Here is a 21514-nt window from a genome sequence, read left to right on the forward strand (position 1 = left end):
GCAACACCTAAATGTCAGCGCAACAACGAGAAAATTAACTCATATTGTCTTTTGAGACTTATACGATATTGAGAAAAAAGTGATTTGAGTATCACGTGCCTTTTCGGAAGCGGTGACTATCAAACGAGGCTGAAAATTTTTCTCCAAGGACTAAAATTATCTTGAACTCCCAAATTGAGGCATTCTACCTTGTTGAGACTCAGAATAAAGCTGCCTTTAAAAAAGAATCAACAAAAATATTTTTTTGTTTCCTAATTGATTAGGTGACCGCTTATTTTTTTTACTTTAAAAGGAACTTGACTACATTATACGGCAAAATCGGAATCATTATAACATATTTTATCAGATCTGAGGTTTTTCTATTGTGTAAGAACTCAAAAATTTCTCAGAAAATTGTATTACAAGTATTTATAAGATTATGCGTCGCCTGACTAACACTTTGCAAGACAATTTATAAGGTCTTACACGATAGAATTTTTTAATCAAATCTGATCAGTTGTTAAACGATAAAAGTTCACTTTTGTCACACCTTATACGATGAAAATTTTGCCTTACAAGATCTTACACGATAAAATTTGTGCCTGACAAAAGTGTTTGCAGTGTAAGATCTTATAAGATTCTTATACGATCTTGTAAGATACACATTCGGAAAGCTATGACTCATATTTTTAAGAGGATTTTATTTCAGATATCATCCGATAAAATTCTTTAAGTGTCTAGTGTTGTTCAAATTGAAGAAAACTCAAAGTCGCTTTCAGACAGTAGCCAAAAAAACAGCATGCAACACTTAAGTGTCAGCGCAAAAAAGAGAAAATTATATCATTTTGTCTTTTGAGATTTAAAAGATTTTGTGAAAAAGCTGATTCGAGTATCACGTGCCTTTTCGGAAACGGTAATTATCAAACGAGGCTGAAATTGTTTTTGCAAGGCCCAAAATTGTCTTGAACTGCTAAATTGAGGCATTCTACCTAGTTGAGACTCAGAATAAAACTCCCTTTCAAAAAGAATCAACAAATTTTTTTTGTTGTTTCATAATTAATTAGGTGACCGCTTATTTTTTTTAAAGGAACTCGACTACATTATACGGCAAAAATGGAATAATTATGACATCTCTTATCAGATCTGAGGTTTTTCTATTGTGTAAGAACTCTAAATTTTCTCAGAAAATTGTCTTACAAGTATTTATAAGATTATGCGTCGCTTGACTAACACTTCGCAAAACAATTTATAAGGTCTTACACAAAAGAATTTTTTAATCAGATGTGATCAAATCTTAAACGATAAAAGTTTACTTTTGTCACACCTTACACGATGAAAGTTCTGCCTTACAAGATCTTACACGATACAAACTGTGCCTCACAAAAATGGTTAGCGTTTAATTGCCTATAAGATTCTTATACAATCTTGTAAGATACACATTCGGAACGCTATGGCTCATCTTTGTGATAGGATTATTATCAGATCTCATTCGATAAAATTCTGTAAGTGTCTAGTGTTGTTCAAATTGAAGAAAACTCAGAGTCACTTTCAGGCAGTAGCCAAAAATCAACAGCATGCAACACTTGAGCGTCAGCACAACTAAAATAAAATTATCCTATATTGTCTTTCGAGACTTATAATATGGTGCTTTTTTGAAAGCGGTGATTGTCAAAATAGGCTGAAAATGTTTTCAATTGAAAAAAATTTTTGGACTAATAAATTTAGGCATACTACCTAGTTGAGACTCAGAATAAAACTACTGTCAAAAAAGAATCCACAAACATTTTAATTTGTTTCCTAATTGGTAGAGTGACCGCTTATTTTTCTTTACTTTAATAGGAGCTTGACTGATTTACACGGCAAAATTGGAAACATTATAACATGTCAAAAGAGATATGAGCTAATTTGTTTTTGAAAGATCTCACAAATTTCTCCCGAAATTGTCTTTCAAGTACTTAAGAGATTATGCGTCGCCTGACAAAGACTTTGTAAGATTAATTATCAGGTCTTACCCGATAAATTTTTTAAATCAGATCTGATCAGATCTTACACTATAAAGGTGCACTTTTGTCACATCTTAAACGGGGAAAATTCTGCCCTAGAAGATCCTAAACAATAAAAAATGTGTCTGTCAAAAATGTTTACCGTGTAAGATCTCATAAGACTCTCATAGAATCTTGTAAGATACACATTTTGAACGCTATGACTCACCTTTGTAATAGGATTTTATCAGATCTCATTCGATAAAATTCTTTAAGTGTGGAGTGTTGTTCAAACTGAAGAAAATTTGAACAGCATGCAACACTTGAGTGTCAGCTCAACAAAGATAAAATTATCTATATTGTCTTTTGAGACTAATAAGATATTGTGAAAAAAGTGATTCGAGTATTGCGTGCTTTTTCGGAAGCGTTGATTATCATACTAGGTTGAAATTTTTTTCGAAAAACCAAAAATATCTTGGAATAAAAAATTGAGGCATACTACCTAGTTGAGACTCAGAATAAAACTACCGTCAAAAAAGAATGCACAAACATTTTTTTGTTTCCTAATTGGTTAGAAGACCGCTTATTTTTGTTTACTTTAATAGGAGCTTGACTGATTTACACGGCAAAATTGGAAACATTATAACATGTCATAAGAGATCTGAGCTATATTGTTTTGAAAGATCTCACAAATTTCTCCCGAAATTGTCTTTCAAGTACTTAAGAGATTATGCGTCGCCTGACAAAGACTTTGTAAGATTAATTATCAAGTCTTACCCGATAAATTTCTTAAATCAGATCTGATCAGATCTTACACTATAAAAGTGCACTTTTGTCACATCTTAAACGAGGAAAATTCAGCCCTAAAAGATCCTAAACAATAAAAAATGTGTCTGTCAAAAATGTTTACCGTGTAAGATCTCATAAGACTCTCATAGAATCTTGTAAGATACACATTTTGAACGCTATGACTCACCTTTGTAATAGGATTTTATCAGATCTCATTCGATAAAATTCTTTAAGTGTGGAGTGTTGTTCAAACTGAAGAAAATTTGAACAGCATGCAACACTTGAGTGTCAGCTCAACGAAGATAAAATTATCTATATTGTCTTTTGAGACTAATAAGATATTGTGAAAAAAGTGATTCGAGTATTGCGTGCTTTTTCGGAAGCGTTGATTATCAAACTAGGTTGAAATTTTTTTCGAAAAACCACAAATATCTCGGAATAAAAAATTGAGGCATACTACCTAGTTGAGACTCAGAAAAAAACTACCGTCAAAAAAGAATGCACAAACATTTTTTTGTTTCCTAATTGGTTAGAAGACCGCTTATTTTTTTACTTTAGCAGAAGCTTGACTGATTTAAAAGGCAATATTGGAACCATTATAACATGTTTTATCAGATCTGATGTTTTTATCGTGTAAGATCTAACAAATTTCTGCCACAATTGTATTTTGAATGCTTATAAGATTATGCGTCGCCTCATTAAGACTTTGTTAGACAATTTATCAGGTCTCACCCAATGAATTTTAAAAAACAAATCTGATCAGATCTTACACGATATAAGTTCACTTTTGTCACATCTTACACGATGAAAATTCTGCCCAACAAGATCCTACACTTATAAGACTCTTATACGATGTTGAAAGATAAACATTCGGAGCGCTATGACTAATCTTTTTGATAAGATTTGTATCAGATCTGATACGCAAAATTTCTGTAAGTATGGTATTTTCTTCGAACTGAAAAAAATTCAGAGTTGCTATCAAGCCGTAGCCAAAAAACTACAGCTTGCAACACATAAGTGTCAGTGCAACAAAGAGAAAATTCTCTATTATTTGGTCTTTTGAGTCTTATAAGATATTGTGAAAAGGTGATTTGTGTATCAGATGCTTATTCGGAAGCGTTGGTTATCAAACTAGGATGAAATTCAATTTCCAAGGACCAAATATATCTTAGACTGCTATATTGAGGCATACTACCAAGTTGAGACTCAGAAAAAAACTGCCGTCAAAAAAGAATCAACAAAACTTTTTTTTGTTTCTTAATTGGTTAGGTGACGGTTAATTTTTTTACTTTAATGAGAACTTGCGTACAGTATACGGCAATATTGGAACCATTATAACATGTTTTATTAGATTTTACACGATGAAAACTCTTCCCTGCGTAAACATTTATTGTGTAAGATCCGATAAGATACTTATCGAATCTTATAAGATAACAATTCAACAAAATTGATTTATTATGTTACAAGATATGATAACTATCTTATCAGATCTTTAACGATTAATTTTGTATCAAACAAGAATTTACACGATATAAATTTTTGATCAGGAACTTATCAAATCTCACACGATAAAAATTCCAGAATCACTGGGGGTTTCACTCCAATTCAACCTAGGCCAAAATTTTATATTGTTTTTTGACAAAGCAGTTCTTAAGTAAGCCTTACTATAAAATAGGAACGCGGAAAAGATAAGCGTTCGTTCCCTGTCACAAACTGGATTGACGGTCAAGGATATACCAAAATGAAAACCATTACACGATAGATAATAAGCGCGTCATATTTGTAAATATCATCAAACTTTAGTTCAAAGACCTGATCCGATAACATTTGTGTTAAATGTCAGACTTTATAGTGAATATGGAAGGTTCCTGATAACACTTCATTGGGATTGAAGGAACAGGAAAATATTGATATTAAATTGCTGTACAGAATCATTTATAAGAACAAACTCTTTTCATTCGATTTCGTAATTCTGCATACTTCTGTTTCCTAAAGGAAGGATACAGGTGCGTGCTAGCATCAAAGTCACAATCTATTAGAGATGTTAACTAAGACTTATAAGAACAAAGTTCAAGTAGCCTGTATTTAACTCTGGGATTTGTCGTTTTATCCCGTTTCTCTCTTTATTTCGGTTTTCGGTACTGAGTCTATTCACTTTAGATTGCTTTAGATTGCTGTTTAAAAGCACTTCAAAAAGAGCGAAGAATGTTGAAAATTCTGTGAACTAAGGTAAGACGAATCAATTTCTGGTTCGACGCCGTAATTAAAAATAGCAGGACAAGTCCTGAAACAATTCAAGGATTTTTCATCGGCTAAACAAAAAACCAGACATAGAGTGGACTATGAATTGATTGGGAAAAACATTTACAAAAAAATCCAATCATCTATGCGAAAAAAAGAAGAGCAAATCAAAGTAGCCGAATGTCAAAAAAAATCACAAGCTTGAAAGCGAATTTTTGATCAACCACCGTTTTCTACATTAAAATTAGAGCAAGACAATTCACGCTGCAAACCCACTTGCTTTGTTGCTTTTTTTTCCTGCTTTCGTTTGGCCAAATTTATCATATCAATTTGACTTCAAAAATCACAACATTTTGTGAACAGATAATAAAAGGAAAAAACATAGCCGGAAAAATACCGGAAACGACTCGAAATCGTATCTCTTGAAAAAACTGGCATTTCGAATAGCTAATATTTCCTTGCGGAACACTTCAATGAAAAGAAAAAAAACGAGCTTGAGTCAAACAACAACAGTTCAATCTCATTAGAACGATAAAATGGGCCAAACAGACTGAAAATCAACAAAATATTTGAAAAACCTTCAAATTAGCCTTAAATTTCCGTTATTTAAAAAACTTCAAATAGTTATCAAAACAGGCTGCAAACTATTACTTGAGTAAACAATAACCTGTTTGACCACATAAAAACTTTAAACCAAAAAACAGCTTGAAAAAGACGTAGATGATCAAAAAAAATCACTCTCTTAGAGAATTTTGTTTTTACACCTTCATTACTCGTTCTCGTTCAAAAGAAGGTATGAACAACAAGGCTACTCGATAATGTGCAATTGCATATAAGGTGCCGACCCCGCTCATCCACAATTTTGCATGATTGTCAACCAAATGAGGAACATAGAAAAACCCAAAAATTCAAGAATTTTTTTTTAAAATGGTGTATGAACAAAAAGATAGCCTCCAAAGCAAAAAACTCAGAGGTGGTGTGATTAATGGTGCATTAGATTGATGAGATGTGCAAATATTAAGAAAGCGAGTAATGACGAACAGCAGAATCAAACAACAACAACAACAACAACAACAACAACAAATTAATTACAAAAAAATTCAAGTCCGTTTTGAAAAACTTAATAAAAAAAGTCAAAATAGAGTCAAATAAAACTGATTTTAAACAAAACAACTTCCAATTCACCAGAAAAGATATGGGACTACTAAAAAAAAGGTTTGGTAACAATTAGACAATACAGAACAAAAACAGTAAAGTTGTAAATTTCGCTTATTTTTTTTTAAAAAACAATTGATTTCAAACGAATGAAAGCCATTAGAAATTAACCAAAATATCACAAAGGTTTACGACTAACAAGTTTTTTGTAGAAGGACGTAAGAACTGCTGGCATTCAATTTATAATGCGATTACAATAAGAACAACAAAGGGACAAACAAAAAATCAAGTAAGACTTGACGAAAACGATTTCGAAACCGTTAAGCCATACTATGGCCATCAAAAAATGTTTGATTGCACTTTCTGCAAGCACCGATAATATATTATGTATTCTCTAATTAATGAAGCTAGGCAACAAAAAGGTAAAAATGAAAAAAAAAATGCAAAATTAAGTAACACCTAAATTTTTTTCGAAAAAAATATTTCCAATGAAATGAACGCCAATAATTACAGAATGAAATAATTAAATATGTTCCTTTTTTCTCACAAAGCAAGCCTTTGAGAATTGGAATTATCCAGAAAATGTCTTACGTCTACAAAAAGAAAGTCAAATATGACAAAAATCAAAAATTAATCTACTTTTTTCCGTGTCGAAGCCAGTAAAGTCAACGAATTCTTTAAAAACATTAGATTGTGTGACACTATTCCCTCTTTAAACCTTCCTGCGGCAACAATATTGTCATATTTGGCTTGTAATTAACAAGACCAGATAACAAACAGACAATAAAAGGAGGAAATTTGCGAATTTACAAAGTTTCTATTTTTAATTTATAGAACAATTCTTTTCAGAGTCATGAAAGCCATCAGCTATTTACTAATATCAGAACATCGGATGATCTATTCTTCCATGAAAAACCAATGAAACGGGGTTATTGTACTGGAATTTTGATACGACTAAAAAGACAAAGTAAAAGGGACAGTTAAAGACAAGATTTAAAAAATTCAAATAAAATCTTCGAGAAAGTAGTGTCGAAGCCGTTAAAATCATAACCTATATCTTCAAGGATTTTAATATTATCAATTGTGCCTTGTTTTGAAAGCCAATACTGTGATATACGAACTGTCAAAAACGTGATAATGTGACAAAACTAGAAAACGTGAAAAAAATGGGCAAATGCTAAAAAAAAAATTTTCTGAAAAATGTGCAATCTAGTAAAATCAAAGCCAGAAAAAAAACTTAAGGCGTAAAATCTCAAAAAAGATTGATTTTGATATCAATAGAAAGAAGAAGCATTCTTTCATTGCTGACAATAAGCTACAAGTTGACCAAATTAAGAGAAAAATAGAGGCAAATTTCATTAAGTCCTTATTTACTTAAAATCAAATACTTTTTAAAGTCAAAACAACTATAAGATTTCAAGTAATCAACTAAAAAAAAGAATGTGGAGCTTTTTAGGAATTCAATTGGATCTATCATAAGTCAGCTTTGGTTTGAAATGTTCTGTTATATAAATAATGTAGAAAAGATCGATTTTTTTTTTATAAAAAAAGCCGACTGATTACAATCCGAATTATTTTTGGATTTTACAGACCAATGTTGTTCCAAAACTAGCCCTGCTAATGCTATTTGTCTATTAGGAACACCTAATTATTCGAATGTTCTTGATATTGATATTTTTTAAGTTAAAAACTCGAAAATAAATGCTGAGTTTTTCATAATCAACGAATAAATTTAGCAAAAAACGGCCAAGTTTTAATTACAGAGCACTCTTAACTCAATTTGAAGTCGAAAAGCACCATTTTGAGTCTAGAAAGATTGTGTTATGGGTTTCTGGGACTGTACTTCCTGTAAATTTAATCAAACTCGACTAAAGAAACTTATTTCGTGCTATTTTTGATGAAAAAGTCTTAATTTGGAAATATTTAGCCAGAATTCTTGACAAAAATATTGATAAAAATAGCCTACAATGAAGTTTTTTGTTTCAACAAATAAAAATCAACAACACTTTCTGAAAAAATTAACAAATTTTAGCAAAATTGGCGAAATTTTTATCAAAAATTCCGGAAAATGCGAATAAAATCTCACCGGAATTCACTCTGTTTTCTCAAAATTTAAATCTCGATAATTCCCTGTAAAAAATGAAAATTAGAAAAATCTTTTTAATTCAATAATCTACGCTTGAAAAGCTTTCGAATGATACCAGTCTCGACTCTCTACGATGAATATATCGATCGGCCAAAATTGACTGAACAAAAAAAACCCATTTGAGTATATAGTTCCTTCCCCCTCAAGAGGGGTCGGAACAAAAAAATACTCACTTCTCTCCGCTCTTCGAATTTGATTACTGAAATAATTTTTTAAGCATTATTCACTCCCTGGACGTCCATTTTCTTTGCTCGCTCACCTTACGAAAAAAAAAAACAAAAACGCCTCTTCGAGTAGTAAAAAGACAGCACCTTTGAATAGTAAAAAAAATAGCCGGCTGAGAAGATGAGGGCGGCTATTAATGAGTAATTATGAAAACTTCAAATTGACATCACTCAACACAAAAGCCATACTTTGGGGACGTACTGTGTTGTAATGCTTGCTGGACATGCGAAGCATCATTGGCACTACCAGCATGCACAATTTAATTTGAGTAGGAAAAGCAACTTTCCTAAGGGGCGGGCACCATTTGTCAGGTGCTATTTGATTGACAATTATTAACAAAGTTCTAGTTGACAAATTTCAGGGGTTTTTAGTTGTGGCGCTCAATTAAAACATGAACACAAGTAGTACAAGACAATTAGGAGTCCACCAGGAAAGAAAGTGGTGTTTTGGCATTGGCAAATTGGCAACAATCATAGCAAGATTTTCCAGTTTCTGAACTAATTTATTCTCGGTACAGCTCGATCATCTGATGGTGTTTTTTAAGAGCTACTAATATCTTACCTCAAGTTTGAATAAGAAGACCAATGTCGGTTTGGCATGCGAACGTTCGCTGCAAACTGAACTGCCTTCTATTTCTTTGCCAACACTTGCTTTCTCATCCATCTGTCCTTGTTCAGGGTGTGGATTGAAGTTGACTCGTTTTATCTTCATCCGACAGAACCTGATCATCTGCTGTGCAGAGTGCTTGTCTCTCCCATCAGAGCAATGATTCATTAACTGTAACAAAATAGTTAGCACGAGAAAGTTGATTGGTGTGCATTTAAACACATCAAATTATTTGGAATAAAGTCCGTTCTCCAATGAACATACGCGATTTCAAATAAAGTTTTTTTTGGCCAAATTAGGTTTGGCCAGAGGTTTCAATAGCTTCTTAAATATTTAGTCTCAAATACCAATGAAAAGAATCAGACCTGAAAAGGTTACATGCAAATAATTATTTTCTGCATCTCAAAGTGATTTCTTTATTTTATTTAGAAATATGTACTTCATAGCCCTCGAAAAACCTTTAATTAGAGTTGAATATCCTCAATTGACCTCAACTCTTCAAATTCAAGTAAGCAAAAATCAAATTAATTTTAGAGAGAAAATCATTTTGAGAGTGACGTAAAACAGGAGTGACCAAAGAACTGTTCACACTAAACAACAAAATGTTGTTGCCAATCCAAAGGATGTCACGCAATCAATTTTTTAAAAAAATGCATAAATGAGTACTCAAATTGATTTGAATTGAGCGTCGTCATATGCTTGTTAAAAAAACCTTGACAAAGAAATAAAAACGAACAATTCCGCAAGCAAATCGAAGAGTCGGAACTTCATTAACAAAATATTGATTCATCAAACAAGTAAAAGACAACCCAGATAAAGAGCACTTATAGCATTGTTCATAGGTTAAATGAGCGATCAGAAAATTGAACATGAATTTGATAACTAGTATTAAACGTTATTGAGTCAAAAACGTTCATTTTATAGAGGTAGAAATTTAAATAACTTTTTCCACATGAAATCCTCAGAAAATGTTAATTATTTTTCTATAACGGCAAAAATTTGCAATACTAGATACACATTGTTGAAAACCAGTCGAAACTCTTAAGATGAGCAAAATCTAACAAACTTTCAAAACACTTAACGATCTGTCAGTTGTCAGCAACTAACTGGTCAAAAACAGTTTTATAACCGTAGTTGAAATCGCATTCCCTAAGAAATTTTGAATTAAGATTGATAAAAAACTAAGTAACCAGCTGGCATTTAAAAATTTGAAAACTCAGTTTTCGTTCTAAAACTGCAAAAACTTTGAACATAACAGCAAACAAAACGTTTTCAGTTTTGAAATGATATCTTTCCCAGTTTATGCCCAACAGTTTCTCTTGTCAAAACAATTTTCCTAGAAATAAATTAAACTTTATTCCAAATGTTAAATTTCTCATGTAAGAAGCAAACGAACTGGTATGAAACAAACAAAATCCAACCTAAAAGGAAATTAACTAGCATGAAAACCTAGAATTAAAAAATATAGAAAAAAATATTATACTAAGTGATGTCAACAACAATTTTTTTTTTTTGAAAAAAATGTACAAATTGGAGGAGAAACCTGAAATCTTTGAAAAGACATAAAGGCATAAATGACATAATGACATAAAGGCTCTAAAAATTGCTAAAGATGAAAGTCAAAGCCTTCCCAGAAAATAGTGGGATATTAGGCTCTATCAAGTAGCAGAAAAAGGAGGACAGCTTGAAGTCAAAATAAAAACAATTAAATAGACCCGCAATTAATTATTGTTCCGACCCCACTTGTGGGGGGGGGGGGGGGGGAAGAACTATATACTCAAATGGGTTTGTTTTTGTTTAGTCAATTTTGGCCGATCGATATATTCGTCGTAGAGAAATGTGAGTGGTATCATTAAAAAGCTGGTCCAGCGTTGCATTCAAAATTGAAAAAAAATTATTGAACACAGGATATTTGTTCACTTTTAGTGTAATTTTTCTCCAAATTAAAATATTTTCTTTAAAAACAGTATTTCAAAATTAAATTTCACGCCAAAAATGTACCAATTCTGTGTTCCTAATAGACTAAAGACGATAAAAAAGACTAGTTCTGGTCTCATAGGGAAGTCCACTATCAAAAAAAAATCGAATTCTATTTGAGAGCTCTTTTTTATAAAACTTTTCTTTTTTTGCTCTTTCAAGTCACCTACAGACAAGTCACTTTTTATATCGAGATTCCATTCATAGAATACAAACCTCCTCTACAGTCAAATGAAGCCCAATGAACAAAAAACATCATTTTCAAGGAATTGCTCGTGTTCTTTTTGGCTTCGATTCTGAGTATTCGTAATTTTAAATGAAATTTTGACTTTCTTTTTGAGGTTTTACTAATTTTTGGAGTCCTATGGCATGGATTCATTGACTAACAGTGCGATATGTGCCATAATGATTCTTAAGTGAACATATCTAGTGCTTTGAGGAGACCGCTATTGGCTGTTAAGACTTAAAAAATAATTTTTCGAATTTTTTTTAAACATTAAAGAATCTTAAACTTATTATTGTGAAATGTAAGTCTGTCCAGGGGTGACAGCACCCTCTTACTTCTTAGTGCAACCACAATTAATCTAGTTAGCGGTTTTATCTTCTAACTATTGGTTATATGACTTCAATGACACAAGATTTCAAAAATTTGAAAAATTTTGGATATTTTCGTATCATTGGTTACTTTTGAAATCTTATCACGTTATCCAAATATTGATAGCTACCTTTGGCTTAAAGAAGCTGTTCAATGGATCACAGATAAAGATTTCATAGAAAATATTAAGGTTTAAATGGCTGCGACACGTTCCTCTCGCACTTTTCTATTGAATTTTTGGTTTTTGTTTGTTTTTGTTTGTTGCTTAAATAGTCATAAGATTTTTTTGAATTCTTATTGATTACCTCTTGAAAATACTCCCATTGGTGCATCTTCGAACGTATTTATTGACTTGCGCTGAAAGATATTGAATATAAAGGCTGTTGAGAATTTAAAAATAATTTTTCGAAAAATTTTTCGAACTAACAATTCTTAATCTTTTTCGTGACTTGTTAGTCAGTCTTAGTATTGACAGGACCCACTTATTTTCTACTGCAACTGAAATAATCTGGTTAGCAGTTTTATCTTCTATCTATTGGTTATATGACTTCAATGACACAATACTTCAATTTTTTTTTAATTTTGGATATTTTTGTAACATTGGTTACTTTTGAACTCTTATCACATTATTAAAACCTTATATACAATATCTAAATATTAATCTAAACCCACTGGATTAGAGAGGACGTTCAGTGGATCACAGATAGATAAAAAATTCAGGGAAAAGCTAATGGTTTAATTGGCTTCGACACTTTCTTCTCGCACTTTTCTACTGCATTTTGGTTTTTGCCTGTTTTTGTTATTGTTTTCTCAGTCATAAGACTAATTGTGATGTCTTGTTAATTATCTATGCATGACAACCATCTTTTTCCTCCAATTGGGTTATATTTGAGCATAGTTATTGAGCTCTGTTGAAAAATTTTGAGTTTAATGGCTGTTAAGAAATTAAAAATAATTTTTCGAAAATTTTTTGAACATTAACTAATCCTAAACTTTTTTTTCGTGAACTGCTGGTCAATATCAGTACTAGAAGAATCTTTTTCCGTTCTACTACAGCCGAAATTAATCTGGCGAGCGGTTTTATCTTCTACCTATTAGTTTTAAAACTTCAATACCAGGAGAATTCATATTTTTTTCTTTAATTTTCGGTACTATACTTCATTTTTGAATCCTTTCGAAACCTTATCACATCATCCTACTGCTGATAGTCCCCATTAGTTTATGCAAGAAGGTCAACGGACCATAGAAAAAGTTTTCAGAGAAGAGCTTATGAGTTGAATTGCTTCGACATTTTCTTCTGGCACTTTTCTACTGAATTTTTTGGTTTTTGCCTGTCTCTGTTGTTGTTTCATAGTCAATAACTTGTCTTAATGTCGTATTGTTGAAAAATGAATGGCAAACAAACTTTCTGTCCCATCGAGGCATAATTTAGCGTATTTACTGGCTTCCGCTGAAATCTAATGAATTTAATGGCGTTGATAAAATGTGTTTTCTCGAAATTTTCGTGGTTCTAATGTGTTTGTTCATATTTGTGGATTTTTTGAAATTATATTTATCAAAAAAAGAAATCCCCTTGCTCTTACAACTTAATTGAAAATAGAAGAGTTTTCAAGGCCTTCGACACTTTTCTCGCTCAATTTTTTCTTGAATTTGCTGTTTTTGTTCTTTAGGTAGCCGTAAATTGCTGACAGCTCTCATAGGCTTGTAACTTAGGATTGATCTTACCCAAAGCACTCAGTTTATAGCGAATAGTCTTAACGTTTATGACAAACAATATGAAACATTTTTCAGTCTTCTTTGTTCTTTTCGTCAAATTGTAACTTATTTTCATCAATGAGAGGTCCCATACAATTTCTTGTATTTCAAGAGAAAACATATCTATTGATATTAGGTGTCACTGATATTTTGTTTGTTGGACAATGTGCGTTTTTCTGAACATTTAGTGAGCGGCAAATTTTTGTGTTTCTTCTTCTCTTCTTTCAGAACAATCGCGTATTAACAGATCCAAATGGTTCAAATGTGGCGCAAGTAAACTTATTTAGTCTCTCAGTATAATTCCTTCAGCTGAATTAGTAGAATTAACAATTGAATTAAAAATTTATAATTTTCATATGATAGCTAATAATTTTAATGATAGCAACAGTTTGTGTGATCTCAAATCGTTTGTAATTTTTTGAGTTTCTCTTTAGTTCGTTTCTATGGCTTAGTCTAACCAAAGGCAGGTCCTTTTGGTTTTGTAATGACTTTTTTGTAATTTTTCAAGAATTATTTAGTTAAAAGCTAATGTTTTTAGGCTAATGTTTAAAAGCTAATGTTTAAAAAACAAATGTTTTTAGTTAAAAGCTAATATTAAAAGCTAATTTTTGAAATTTCTTGGTGTAAAAAATGTTGATTAATTTTTAAGTTTCGCCTCACTGTTTGTTCTTTTTGTCGATTTGTTAACTAGTCTCATTAAGAAAACTTTCCATCTGCGCTGTATTGTTAGGAACAAATAAACTTTTGTAGTTAAGGTTTTATCTGAATGCATTTTGACGTTGTTACTAGGTGCTTTCGAATCTAGATATTCAGTTTTTGCCGTGAAATTTTTGTGTGCTAATTTTATTTTTTGTTTTTTTTGTCTCTTAGTCTCTTTAATGTCCGATCACGTTGGCGCTGTATTGAGGCATGACATTATGTAATTCAATTAGTAGATAGGTTGTGTGACGATTGTTTTAAACTCAAACATCTATTTTTGTTATCTCTTCATTTGGTTGACAATTTAGTCAAAAATGTAGATGAGCTCGGGTCGGAACATCAAGTGCGAACGCACATTAACGAGCCGCCTTGTCTTCATTTAGTCTTGCAGGTGTATTTATTTCATTGAATCATCAAAACATTTTTCTCTGAAATTAAAGCAACAAAAATCAATTTGATCAATACGACAACAACTGTTATCCCTACAAATTTCAAACTTTTGCTGATTTTGCAATTAAAAACGCACTCTGCAATGAAATTCGAACACACATTTAAGGATAAAAAAAGAAAATGTTAAAGGCAAAAAGATGCATCGGAATTGATGAACAAATGTTCCGATGAATCAATTGAACCAGAGTACGGAGAAAGATACGCTTCCAAAAATGTGCAGATTTAAACTAAATGCAACCAAAAGAAAACATACCCGCTATAATAGGTAAAACAAAATAGGCCCGCTATACTAGCGAGCAGATATAAAGATATGCTTGCATGTCAAAATCATGGTTGCACATAGTATATCTGGTTAACAGAACAACCGAAAAACTCTCGAAAAACTATCCAAAAAGACAGTTGATCAGCTTAACTATAATGTCACCTACTCAAAACTCTTTAACCTGGCCACGGTATGAAATGAACTCACTGTAATCTTTTCCTCAAGAAATTCAAAAAATAGCAGGTTTTCTAAAAATTTATCCAAACAATTATTTGAAATGGTTTTTCAACTATATCCTGTCCACTCATTTGCAAGCATTGCATGAAAATTAAAAATCTAAATGACTACATTAAAAATTTGTTCTATCTCTACAATTTTAAACTAAAAGCCACGGAGTTATCCTATACAACCCATTTCAAGCAGAAATGCCTTAAATTTAGACAAATGTTGCCTCACATATGTTATCAGCATCTAAACTCTCAGCAACTAAACACAGAAAAAAATCGACAAATACTGATAAAATAGTTTGAATGTACAGTACATAAACGTCATCGTTTATCATTGGGAAAAATGCGAGGAAATTTGAACGAAAACCTTAAACTAATTGTCAAAACAAGTTAATCTTTTCTCATTTTTTTTATTTTTGTGAAGATGTAAGTGTTAAAATTTCAAAACACAAAAGTACATGTGCACCAAAACGCATTAAAAACAATTGTGCTTGCCATATAATCAGAGTTTGATGCAGCATAAAAACATTATTGGCCCTAAATTGATATAACATAGCCGGCAGATTGCCGGAATAGCTGCGAAAGAATAGACCTGCGTGCCATATAATAGAGATAGAAACAGATACAGATCTAAATTGAAAAAAAATCGACTCCGCTCAAAAAACTAGGCTAAAAAACTTTCAGCGATTAATTAATAAAGCTTGTTACATTCATTCCACAGAAGCCTCTTATTAGAGACCTTTACTGCACATATGAGTTCCTTTGACCTGAAACAAATTCAAATTAAACTCAAGTTTTAAAGTGCAGAAGTCATTTTATTGAGTGAGGTAAGTCACGTATGATCAAAATCTAATCACGCAAATAACCTAAAAACCTCCGCTAAAGCGAGTGAGAAATGACGTCACGCGCGCAAATGCTGTTAGTGAGAGGAAGAAGTCATTCAGAATATTTGACTTTTTCAGCTTTGCTGTGTGAACAAATGTAAAACGAAAAAAGAGCGTCAGACGACGAAACAAAAAAACATAGCCGGAAGAATTCCGGAAGCGACTCGAAGCGTCAAAATTTCACTAACCCAACCGTAGTTGCAGCGGACGCCCTTACCTTTTCTATTAAACCATTAACTCACTACCTCTCCAGGTCTGCTCTAAAAATTGGTGAAACTTAAACCACTGTCACCAAGAGAAACAAAATGCAGCAGAATTTTACATCATTGAAAACGTTTGGTAACGTTAAAAAAACCGAATTAAAGAGGTCAAAAAAGTGCTAGACTGAAAGAACTGACAAGGTTATCAATTGCCCTCAAATAATACATAATTCTAATCTGAAAAAGATCGCGAAAGCAAACAACAGATAATAATCTTAGAAACTAATTTAAATCTTTTGAAAACAAAAAGCTCAATTTTAAGAATCAGAAAACACCTATAATTACACTTCTAATCACTGCAATTAAGAAAAAACAACAACACACACTTGTTCCTTGTTGCACATATGCTAGACAAAATGATTGCATACTAATTCAAAAATTAAATTGATCATAGAAAAGACATAAGCAGCAGAAGAATATTCAAAGGCAAAAGACCGTTTAAAATTAATACCAAGGCCGAAAAAAATTGCAGTAAATAGTCTTAAGTGGAAATTGTGGCAAAGGCTTGATATCAAACTCTCAGTACTACCTTATGATGAGTGAAATCAAATGCAAACCAAAGAAATGACGAAAGTGTAAGAAAAAGCTGAAATCGTTCATTTTTAACAATTGAAAAAATCAATATAACGAAAATAAATGTAGGTGCCAGGAAAGAGTTAGAATGATACTAACTAGAATATGGGCACAATGTAAGGAACACATGCGCACAATGTAAGTAACAAAAACACATTCTTGATTTTTGAAAGTTAAAAATCAATTCAAAAAATCAAGAAAGACGAACACATTTCATTGTTCAGCATATAAGACATATAAAAGATAACTAATCATCCAATACAAAGATCTATTCTCCTGAAGAGAACAAAAAATAGGTAAAAGCAGAATTCATAAATACGAAAAATTGAAACATTTTGCAAAAAAAATGTTCAGAAAACTTTTAAGACTGCATTTATGAAAAATTTTTAGCTGTTTATCAAAAACCTAACGCCAAAAAATGATCGAATTTTTATTGAAACGAAATTAAAGTCCCTCATGTTGCACAAAAAGACTATTTCTAGCAATTACAGCCAAAATACAAACAAACAAACGTACGAAAATCGGAAAAAAACTACCAAAATTGGATTAGCATATGTAAATTTTATAAAACAAAATTACATCGAGGTAGAAAGAGGCATTGAGTATATGAATGATCAAAGAGAAGTTGCCATATTAACTGATTTTTGACAAAAAGACGGTTAAAAGATCCGAAAATGAAGAAATTAATAGAAAAAAAGCCAAGAATTAACTAAAAAATCAAGAATTATGTGCTAATTTTCAACTTGAAACGCATTTTCAGGCTCTGCAAAACACTGTGGAATCAATTTCCGAGGTTGAAATTTCAATATAGTATCGAATAAACTTTATTTCTATAAGTAACCAAATTAAAAGCAAAGAAATTGGGCCACTTAGTCCAAAAAACGGCTAAAAACGGTGATTAATATGTGCCATGCAGTCAAAAACTACTTTTCAAAGTCAAAAAGTCATTCACTAAACGAAGGGCATGATCAAAAAATTCTCTCGCTTAGCGAAAATCTGTTCACCAAGACAGCTTTTCTCACTTTTGCTTTTAGGTCAAAATGCCGCGTGAACAAATCTACTTCCTGTAAAAAAAGAAGACCGAGAGAAAACCAATACTCCTCTTCGAGTCGTAAAAAAACCAAGAGCACCGCAATATAGCTACGCTCAGCTTACAGCTTCGCAGCTATAAAAAACGTCAAAACCAAGTGAAGTCAGACTAAATAACACTTGGAGATCCCCATGATACAGTCTAGTAAAAAGCGATGGAGTCATTTCAGCTAGAACAAAAGATTTCAGAAGAACTGTTTTGAAAGTGATGCACGTGGATGAAAAGTTTAAGATCTTAAAGCTGTTGCATGAACATAAAATCAATCTTTTTTCACTCGGCTTTCTCTTTTTATTCGGCAGCTTGATCTAAACATTTGGCTTTCACGTGTGGTATTTCCTGCTCCAACAAAATTATCTCCAACACAATTATTAATCACAACGTAGCTGGGAGACACCGAAAACAAATTGAAGCAGAAGTTGACCTTGACCGCAAGCAAAATTTCTTTCACTGATTATGTTTTCTTCATTAAACTGTTCAACCCAGAAAAAAACAGCGTCAAAAATGAAACGAAATTCATAGTTTGACTGACCTTTTGTGCAAAAATCTGATTCAAAATCTCTTAAATCGAAATTTTAAAAAATTCAATCAATTTTGATCTAAACTTTACCTTGAATCAATGAGAATCAGATAAAAATTATTGATAATGATAATTATCAATCAGATAAAAAATAATTGATGGACAAATACAGAGATTTCCGAGGCAAAAAGAGGAAAAAAGGCAAAAAATTCCAAAACTTTTTCTGATATCAAATTTTTATATCAAGATCAAATTTCTGATATTATTCTCTTAGAAAGGTCCAGCGTCGAAACAAATTTTCTCTAAAGCCCTTTCAAGTTCGTTTCTTAAAATTTAAAGATCATTCACCCAACATACGGCATCACAAAACACAGCGGTAAAATAAAAAATACTTTTTGAAAAGCAAGCAGACATTTCAATGATTTGATTATTATATCGCAAATCAACCGTCCGATTGTTTTGTCTTAGTTACAATATCGCAGAACATTGAATATTCAGCAATCGAATAAGAGAAATTATAGAAAAGTGCTAAAAACGGGATATTTAGTCGGGTATAGTTATTTAAAAAAAACAGCTGAAACTTTATTGCATTAAATGAATTTTTATGTAAAAAACAAGCGACAATTGATGCCAACGAAAACAAAAGATAAATAAAGCCGCCATTAACTGTAAGTGCAACAGAAAAGCCCCTTTAGAATGAAAAAACTTGCGAAAAGGCACAAAAACCCCTAACAATATGATTCAAGCATCACGTTGACATAAAAAATCACAATTTAAGCACAAAGTCTCAGTATAAATTGAAACTATTTAAAACATTCCCACACGTACAACTATTGGCAATAACAAAAATGAAAGAAATTTTGGTTTGAGAATAGCAAATTCTACTCACATAGTGATAATTTTTTCACGCTCCCTCTCTCTTTCTCAGAACAGTGCTTGAACAAAAGCCACTAACTTTCTTATTTTAATTTTCGATCAAGAGATTGACAAAATCAATTGTTATCATGTATGGCATTGGCTTTCACGTGCATGAACGGGTGTTCCTAACAACTGGATTACATTTGTTTGATGCGGATTTATGCTGAATTTCAATGTCAGCGTAAAAATCAGAACTGTTTCAACTTGTGGAAAAATTCATTTAAGAGATCATCATATTTTGAAAAATCGAAACTTTTTTGAAATTTTTTGTTTTAAATATCACAAAACAAACTATTTTAACACAGAATGCTTCAAATAAACACGACGAGCACATCAATAACAATCCATCTCCAAGGAAACAAAATCATTTAAAAACCTGATAAATGTAAAAAAAATTCTTGGTGTCAAATTTCTAATTTCCTAAACATTCAAAATGAGACCATCCGAAAAATTGCTCAACTCAATTTCAAGGAACACCCTGATAAAGAAAGCCCTAATGAAAACAAATCGTCCGAAAATCTAATGTAATTAACCAAAAACTTGGCCAACTGCAAACATGAAAACTTGCTCCATATCAAAATTAGTAAGCTTATTAACTCGGTGCAGACATCCAAAAAACGCAAAAATAGCAGAAACCACCAAAAGCTCAAAAAAAAATAGAGAAAATGCAAACCAAATCCAATTTTACACAAATGGGTCAGCAGTGCCAAAAACTAACCAACTAAACACGACAAGAAAGAAAGTAATTAATTGATGTTGACAGAACAGAAAGAGATAAGAAAATAGCATCGACAGGTTTACAAAGCTGGTAACTGTATCTTACATTCCAGTTTTTAGCGACAGACATAAATTATAAATACACGCAAGTAAGGTTACGCAATTTAAGTCATGCAAAAAGCAAAAATGAAGCGTAAAAAAAATTGAAAATGTAGATAAATTTAAATGCAAACTCAAAACTACTGCATCTGACCAGCATATCAGTTGAAAAATGGCAACCAAAAAGACAAAACTGGCTGAAAAATTATAAAACTAAACAAATCGAACAATTAAACAGATATTGATTAAATTCTTGAAGCTTTCACCCTGATGGCCATTTTAATATACCAATTAACCCACACAAAAGCTATAAGAACATTTTTAGCAACTGAAGATCTCAAGAAACATGACAAACACATTAACAAAAAATAATAATTGCAAAAGTTATTTAAAGTCTCCAAACTTTGCATTATCAGCTTGTTCATAATTATTTTTTGCTCTCTTGACTGTGTCACGTAACCCATCTCCAAGACAATAAAAATTTTTTGGCCCATGAAGATTGATAAGAACTGAAAAAGATTGGGAATTATATTGCAATATTGGTAATAACAAAATCATCAGAACCTATTCGTTTTCTCAAAAAATCATCCAGTACCCCAATTTCAAGCTAAAAAACGTTTCACTGGCCCATAAAAACCAATTATCCCGGAATGTGATAACAATTTTTAGAAAACTCGGAAAATCAAATTTTGCAACGTTCTAAAATTATTAACAATAAAATCATTAGAAAATATTACAACCATTCCTTTACAGCCACTAAAACTGCCACAAATTCCGTTACCACAAAATCGTAAAAATAAAAATCAAAACTATTCCATTACCACAAAACATTGAAGGAACCGATTAACAAACCATACAGGAGGTCTGCTGGCCCCTAGGGATGTAAAAACACAAAGACTGGCAAAAAATTCCAAAAACTGAAAACTAATGCAAGTTTTTTATAAAAAATGCAAAACTTCTTGATATTGAAACATGGGAAGCCAATCCATTTCAATTGGGAACTATGCAGTAATATCAAGACCTAGAAGACATTCACTGACAATTGGGGCTGAAAAAACTTAAAAGATGACAAAAACTTTCAAAAAATTGCGAAGAATTGCAAAAGTTATCAAAACTTGCAAAAACCAGTGATATAAAAATTTTGATAATCATTTTTTTGCCACTAAAACAATGCAATAATCCATTGTTGAGCCCCAGAGGAGGTTCCTTGGCACCTAGGGCTGGAAAAACACAAAAAAAATCAAAAAAAGTTCCAAAAACCGAAAAAAAATTCAAGTAATTTAAACAAAAAATGCACAAGTTTGCAATATTAGAACTTTGCAAATAATCCCATTGCAAGCAGGAACTGTGCAGTAATGTCAAACCCTA

General features: G+C 31.8%; 1 protein-coding gene across 3 annotated transcripts in view; it reads right to left on the reverse strand.

Moving 5' to 3' along the window:
* Positions 1-21514, reverse strand: part of LOC142345867 (uncharacterized) — a 171305-nt gene that overhangs the window by 18800 nt on the left and 130991 nt on the right. For all 3 annotated transcript variants that reach the window (XM_075398296.1, XM_075398295.1, XM_075398297.1), the window contains one exon: positions 9079-9294. In XM_075398296.1, the coding sequence (XP_075254411.1) occupies positions 9079-9294 (216 nt within the window). The remainder of the gene's footprint in view (positions 1-9078; positions 9295-21514) is intronic.

Source organism: Convolutriloba macropyga, chromosome 9 (assembly GCF_964194025.1).
Source record: "Convolutriloba macropyga chromosome 9, txConMacr16.3, whole genome shotgun sequence".
Classification (NCBI taxonomy): domain Eukaryota; kingdom Metazoa; phylum Xenacoelomorpha; order Acoela; family Convolutidae; genus Convolutriloba; species Convolutriloba macropyga.